The sequence below is a fragment of the Mytilus galloprovincialis genome, chromosome 3, assembly GCF_965363235.1.
Source record: "Mytilus galloprovincialis chromosome 3, xbMytGall1.hap1.1, whole genome shotgun sequence".
Lineage (NCBI taxonomy): Eukaryota > Metazoa > Mollusca > Bivalvia > Mytilida > Mytilidae > Mytilus > Mytilus galloprovincialis.
The window spans coordinates 104,339,013-104,346,452 of NC_134840.1; the positions used below are offsets into that span (position 1 = coordinate 104,339,013).

The window sequence follows — 7,440 nt, forward strand, 5'->3', positions numbered from 1 at the left end:
AAGGTACATACAGTGTTATCTTGATAATTTGTTGATGTGGAATATAAAGGGGGAAAGGGTAACAAAGTTGAATGTTGGATTTTATAAAAAGGAAGATAAGAATTTGCGAATTAAGCACACTTGTGTAACATCCTCAGAATTAATATTCAGTGCAGCCTGGAACATAATATATTGGCTATTCGAATGTGAAGCACAGGAGATAGCACAGAAATACATTTTTGAACCTTATGGGTAAATATTTTCAGAGGGGGGAAGTGGGGGCAGGACCTTTTTTTGGACATCAGGATCTGGGAATTCTTGCTTCGAATTTTGGGATGTTGGGATTTAAATTTCTTTAAATTCGGGACCTCAGGATTATTTTATGTTTTTAAGCTCACGATTTTGGGATCAGGACCAAATATTGGAAAACAATTATGTGCCGCCTTTTTGTGGGGAAATAAAATGCAATCTAATTAAAATTAAATCCTTTCAGACAATAACAATCAAAACCAAGGAGTAAACAAAGACTCACAAAACCAAAGGACATTTACATCAACAGGGCCGGATCAAATAGATTGAATAAAATGATACTTATATAGGGAATCACTGAAGCATGACTGGAGGCCGTTGTGGAAATGTCTGGATCCATCAGTGCCAAGCATTCCACTTGCAATGAAAAGTAATCTTATCTTTACAATATTACAATATATATATATGTTTATTCTGATTTGTGGGGAAAATTTGGTTGATTATAAGGGGATCACTGAAGCATGACTGGGGTAGCCCTCTTAGATCAGTCAGTTCCCCCCTATGATAAGTTCTGGATCCGCCACTGAAGTATAATATATCTCATACATGTAAAAAAAAATCAAAAAAATCAGTTGTGCCTAATTACATCAAGATCAATGAAAAAGAAAGTTTGCTTTAAAAAGAAAAAATGAAGTGTTAATAAAACCATTAATCTCTTTCAGTAATTACAAGGATACAACTTTTTGTTGTTTGTTTTACTATGACAAATGAAGGTCAAATACAAAGTCGAGTGCACCCTATTGTCGGAAACTAAACACTTTTTTTTAGGTAGTTCTATGATGTTCTAAACTACAAACTACAATAAAAAGCGCATGAAAAGTTATGTTTATTAAAAAAAAAAGAATATCAAAGCTTTGGTTTTCAGCAAATATTTGAATTCATAATAACAACAATAAAGTGTGGATAACAGTTAAAAAAAACTGAAAAGAGTTGTCGTTACTGGAAAAGTAAAACAAAATGGCAGCCTCCATGAAGAATTTTCGATTGATTTTCAGAATTTTACAAAGGACAAATATACAGCCCCATAACACAATTTATAACTCGGTTTGTTAAACAAACGATAAGAATATAGTTTATTTTGCAGTAGTGAACAGTTTACCTCGCCAAGGCGTGCACAAACTATTTAAAGTGATTTAAAGTGATACCCTTGGAGTTGTTGGGTTTTCATGTTCATCATTTTACAGATAGACTTAACCTCCTTGCTGCCGACCGTTTTTCAAGGTTGCATTTCATATGCCGGAAAATATGACAGCTCGACGTCTGTGACGTAAACTTGCTAAAACAACGACGTTATTCGATATATGACGTCACAACATAATGACCGTTACATTTGGGACCCATTGAAGAAAACACAAAACTGTTTAAGCTTCGGTCTTCTAATTAAAAGAGATACAACATTTATGAGAAGCTTGCACAAATTTAACCATGGACATATTTGTCCCTCCGGCACTGCCGGTGTGGACATATGTGTCCCTCCGGCAGCAAGAGGGTTAAAGTAGCTTTGTTTACACCTTAAAATATATCCAGTCCTGAGTTCAGGTTAACCTTTTGTAGTTTGAAAAGCTTTAAATCAAGCAGTCTGCACCAAAAACTTTTTCAGCTTCTAGTCCGAAGACCAATATTCTGACATTTTTCTGATTGGGCCAAACAAAGTTTTGCAAAAACTTACTAGTCCGAATGAAATTTTACTAGTCTGGGGCATTGGACTAGTGGCTAATTGTGCAGACTGAAATCAAGTCGCCGCTAGATATCATATAAAAATTAACATACAAGTTAAATACAACTTATTGCTATTTGTCTGCCATTACTGGACATCTCAAAAGTTCCCGTAAAATTTTGATGTCATAATAAATAATATCTGATGCCACAATGGAAAAGATATTGTTGTTTGACTTTAAAAGTTCAAGCAGGTCAGATTCTTGGGTCAACCAGGACAGATTTCAAAATAGTGATAAGTTCTGGTATAGATGGGTAATCTTGATGGTTATTTAAAATGTTGATGGCATGTAGCATTGTCAGGTCCGTTTGAGCCCAATAGACATTCCTACCTTATACACGTTCTCATCCTACAGTTTGCACCCAATGTTTACTCAAATTTCATTTGAATTATGAGGTTGTTTTTTTTTAATGAATATATACCCCAAAACAAATTGATGACTAATTACTAAATGTTAATAATTTAAGATTACTGCTAATTGGTATTTATACACAGCTTAATTTGGTATTATTGTGGTGTGTTTGAAAATCATGATTGCTTTTTATGTAAATACTGCATGTATTTAGGTTGATAAAAGTAAAACATTGAAGATTTCAAATGAAAAACATGAAAGATAACTGTTTACAACATTTTTGATCTCTTTTAATTTGGAAACAATGAACAAAAATATTATTTTTAGCAATACACTCTAAACCAAACCATAATTTTAGAGTTATTCATCAACACATAAAAAAATGCAATGTTCTCACATTATTTTAAAAAAATGAAATTTTTTGTTATAACAATACAATAAACAATTACAAAAGTATTAAACACAAAACCAATAAAATAAGGTGCGAAAGTGAAAGAGGCGAATATGTTTTTGGGCAAAAGGCCCTGGATTCACTTTTAAAAATGTAGTCTAATTTACACATTAAAAACTGATACATTATTCCTAGTCTTTCCATTGTAAGTCGTTTTTTTAGCTCACCTGACCTGAAAGGTCAAGTGAGCTTTTCTCATCACTTGGCGTCCGTCGTCCGTCGTCCTGCGTCCGTCGTCTGTCGTCCGTAAACTTTTACAAAAATCTTCTCCTCTGAAACTACTGGGCCAAATTCTACCAAACTTGGCCACAATCATCCTTGGGGTATCTAGTTTAAAAAATGTGTGGCGTGACCCGTCAAACCAACCAAGATGGCCGCCATGGCTAAAAATAGAACATAGGGGTAAAATGCAGTTTTTGGCTAATAACTCAAAAACCAAAGCATTTAGAGCAAATCTGACATAGGGTAAAATGGTTGATCAGGTCAAGATCTATCTGCCTTGAAATTTTCAGACGAATAGGACAACCTGTTGTTGGGTTGCTGCCTGTGAAATGGTTATTTTAAGGAAATTTTGCAGTTTTTGGTTATTATCTTGAATACTATTATAGATAGAGATAAACTGTAAACAGCAATAATGTTCAGCAAAGTAAGACCTACAAATAAGTCAACATGACCAAAATTGTCAGTTGACCCCTTAAGGAGTTATTGCCCTTTATAGTCAATTTTTAACAACTTTTCGTCATTTTTTGTAACTTTTCTAAAAATCTTCTTCTCCAAAACTACTTTGCCAAATTTAACCAAACTTGGCCACAATTATCATTGTGGTTTATAGTTTAAAAAATGTGTCCGATGACCCAGCCTGCCAAACAAAATGGCCGACATGGCTAAAATTAGAACATAGTGGTAAAATGCAGTTTTTGCTTTATATCTTTGAAACTAAGACATTTAGGGCAAATCTTTCAAGATTTAAATGTCCATCAGAATAAGATATATCCCCTCACAAATTTTGAGTTGAATCGGACAACCTGTTGTTGGGTTGCTGCCCTAAAATTGGTGATTTTAAGGAAATTTTGCAGTTTTTGGTTATTATCTTGAATACTAATATAGATAGAGATAAACTGTAAACAGCAATAATGTTCAGCAAAGTAAGATCTACAAATAAGTCAGCATGATCAAAATTGTTAGAGGACCCCTTAAGGAGTTATTGCCCTTTATAGTCAATATTGAACAACTTTTCGTCATTTTTGTAACTTGTATAAAAATCTTTTCTAAAACTACTTGGCCAAATTTAACCAAACTTGGCCACAATCATAATACTAGGGTATCTATTTTAAAAAAAAGTGTCTAATGACCCCGCCTACCAACGAAGATGGCCGACATCAGTAAACACATTAACAGGTGAGCGACACAGGCTCTTGAGAGCCTCTAGTTTTGATTTTTTGTAATTTGCATTTATGTTTAAATATGTTATAAATCAAATGTGAGAATTTAAGTAAAATAGCTGATCATGAATTTGACAGCTGATGCTCCTTTAAATAATGCATTATGACCATTTGAGTTGGCCTCATGATATTGTTATCAATTTTAATATTTTGACAAACAAAAATGTAAGGGTCTTTGAAAGAATTGGATAAGGTTATGTAAGTATGAGAATTTGGGTAGAAGCAGTTAAGATGACTTTGACAGTCAATAGAACCACTAGTGAGTATTTTTTTTAATATATATATTTTAAATGATTTTATTTTTTAGGCTCCATGTCAAGTTAGTATAAAATACTTGTACACTGCAGAGCAGTTGCCACCAAAGGATACTTTGACACAATTTGAAGAATCAACTGAGGAGTTTAAATTTGTAGAAAAAATTTTGCCAAGAAGAAATATTCCTGACCTACCTGTTCATACTTCATATCCAACACCATCTGGCTGGGTACCTCCTGACAGTAAGTTTTAATTAGCTTACAGGGGAAGAAATATATAGGAATCAGGTTGTAACCCAAGACCTTAAAACTATTTCTAAAAGACTATGGTCAACAGAAAAAAAATAAATCAATAGCCCATCTACCTACCCAAATTTGTATGCACCTGCCGTAGGCAATGGACGGATTTAGGTCAGTGTTGATCATCTTTCTGTCCTTCCATCTCTCTTGTCCCATTTTTGTTTCCACGCTATAACTAAGTTTTCTTTATCTTAATTTTATGAAATTCTTACACAATGCTTTTTAAGAACCAAATTTAGCAGACCGAGTTCCAATGTGGGCAGTGAGTCACATTCTAGAGTTTACCCCTTTGTGAGGGCATTTATGTCTTCAAACACACTCATCTTTTATTTAATTTAAATACCTGGTTACATAGTGATGGGCTCTCAGTAGGTCAACTGTTCAGTATTGAGTTTCATCCTTTAAGAAATTATGTAGAACATTTTTAAAAAATTGATGCGATTATTCATATTGAATATAGATATTGAGTGCATTTTTAGCTTATTTTTTTATTTTAGGAGAGAAAACAAAAGATCTTCCATATTCAGTAGAAAGAAACAAGAATCACAATTTGCCAGTTTACGTGAAACAGACAACGCTGCGGGGAACAAAAATTACAACAGTTATCAATAGAGTTCATGGTGATATATGGGTATGTTTGATTAGACGAAGTTGATATGCAAATGAATGAATAAAATACATATTTTAGAATTTTAAGCAATATAATCAAAAAAATTCAAAAATGTAAAATAATGTCAGATATGCCAAGGGACATAATCAAGATTGCCAAAAGGAAAAAAGAAAATAACACAAAACTTTCAGCATAGAAATAGGTTTACTAAGAATTGAAAATATACAAAGTTGAAGTTCTATAATTTAGATCGGATTTTATACTTTAGATCCTTAATATTTCATTTGTTCATATCTGATCTAATTTTACTGTCCTGTAATAATGTCAACTTTCCAGGTTCAGGGTGAGGAGGTCAAAATAGAAAAGTGGAAATAAAATGTTTTTAAAAAAATTGGTTGTTGGCCAATGGAAATAACACAAATTTAAATAATACCATTTCTATGATAATGCTCAAGCGTTCTTTTAATGGAAGATGCATTTGGGCTATCTGTTCTATTAATAAATTATCTATTAACAGACAATTTATTGGTATCTTTTATCACTAAATCATCTTAATGCAGATTATGGTATATATTTGCAGCAATTTGAAAAGGATTTGAAGAGTCACATAGAAGAAACAGTTGAAATGAGATTTCCGTTATTAACAGAAGTATCTGAAGTGACAAGAAGAGTGACATTAAAAGGAAATCATGTTGAATTAGCCGGAAGATGGCTGATAGACAAAGGATTTTAGATAGTTTAATCTTATACTCATTTATTAAAGTTATTTTTTACGAATTTCCTTAGAATTGTAGATAAGCTGATTTATCAGAGTTGAAGAAAATGTTGCAATCATTTTATTCGCCAGGGAAAATAATTTATGTTTTATTTGAATCAGCTTATTATTAAAACATAAATTATTTATATAAGTTATCTAGATGCTTAATCATTATTAGTGATGAGGAACACATATAAGTGCCAATAGTTAAACAAGAACTGCCTACCCTTCAGGAGTACCTGAGTTTTGTTGCATTGTACTTTTGCTTTTGTTCAGTTTGACTTTTTCCTTATTTCTTTTTAATGTCTTTGTTGTTTTCTACTTGTGACAGTCTTGTCCTGAATACCATGTTGTCATTTCAAAAGTTTTACGTTGGCCCAGTTTAGGGTTTATAGAGAATATATTTGTTTTGATGGTTTATGAGTTTGGTGATGTGTTTTGGTTTTTGAATGCCCCTTTGGTGTAGTCTCCCTCTTTTACAGTGATTGGTAGAACTGTGTCATGTGACCTTATCTGAATTCTGAAGTGCATTGTCAAACATTCTCAAATGCACCAACATACCAAATAATACGATTGTAGACAATAAATATTTCAGAATTTATCCTATAGCAAGTATTTATGAATGAACAAGAAAATATGGAATTCACCATAAGTTACACTCATAAAATTGAGAATGGAAATGGGGAATGTGTCAAAGAGACAACAACCCAACCATAGAGCAGACAACAGCAGAAGGTCACCAAAAGGTCTTCAATGCAGCGAGAAATTCCTGCACCCAGAGGCGTCCTTCCACTGGCCCCTAAACAAATATATATACTAGTTCAGTGATAATGAACGCCATACTAAACTCCAAATTGTACACAAGAAACTAAAATTAAAAATAATACAAGACTAACAAAGGCCAGAAGCTCCTGACTTGGGACAGGCACAAAAATGCGGCGGGGTTAAACATGTTTATGAGATCTCAACCCTCCCCCTATACCTCTAGCCAATGTTGAATAGTAAACGCATAACAATACGCACATTAAAACTCAGTTCAAGAGAAGTCTGAGTCTGATATCAGAAGATGTAACAAAAGAAAATAAACAAAATAACAATAATATATAAATAACATCAGACTACTAGCAGTTAACTGACATGCCAGCTCCAGACTTCAATTAAACTGATTGAAAGATTATGTCTTCATCATATGAATATCAGACACAATCCTTCCTGTTAGGGGTTTAGTATCATACCATCATAACATATATGAGAAGAACATAACCCGTG

General features: G+C 33.1%; 1 protein-coding gene across 1 annotated transcript; it reads left to right on the top strand.

The window, feature by feature from the left end:
• The first annotated feature begins 1,203 nt into the window (after window positions 1–1,203).
• LOC143069632 (large ribosomal subunit protein mL49-like) lies at window positions 1,204–6,326 on the top strand. Its single transcript, XM_076244367.1, has 4 exons — window positions 1,204–1,332; window positions 4,558–4,747; window positions 5,302–5,435; window positions 5,995–6,326. The coding sequence occupies exons 1-4, from the start codon at window positions 1,246–1,248 to the stop codon at window positions 6,145–6,147; spliced, it is 564 nt and encodes a 187-aa protein (XP_076100482.1). The 5' UTR covers window positions 1,204–1,245; the 3' UTR covers window positions 6,148–6,326.
• The last annotated feature ends 1,114 nt before the right edge of the window (window positions 6,327–7,440 follow it).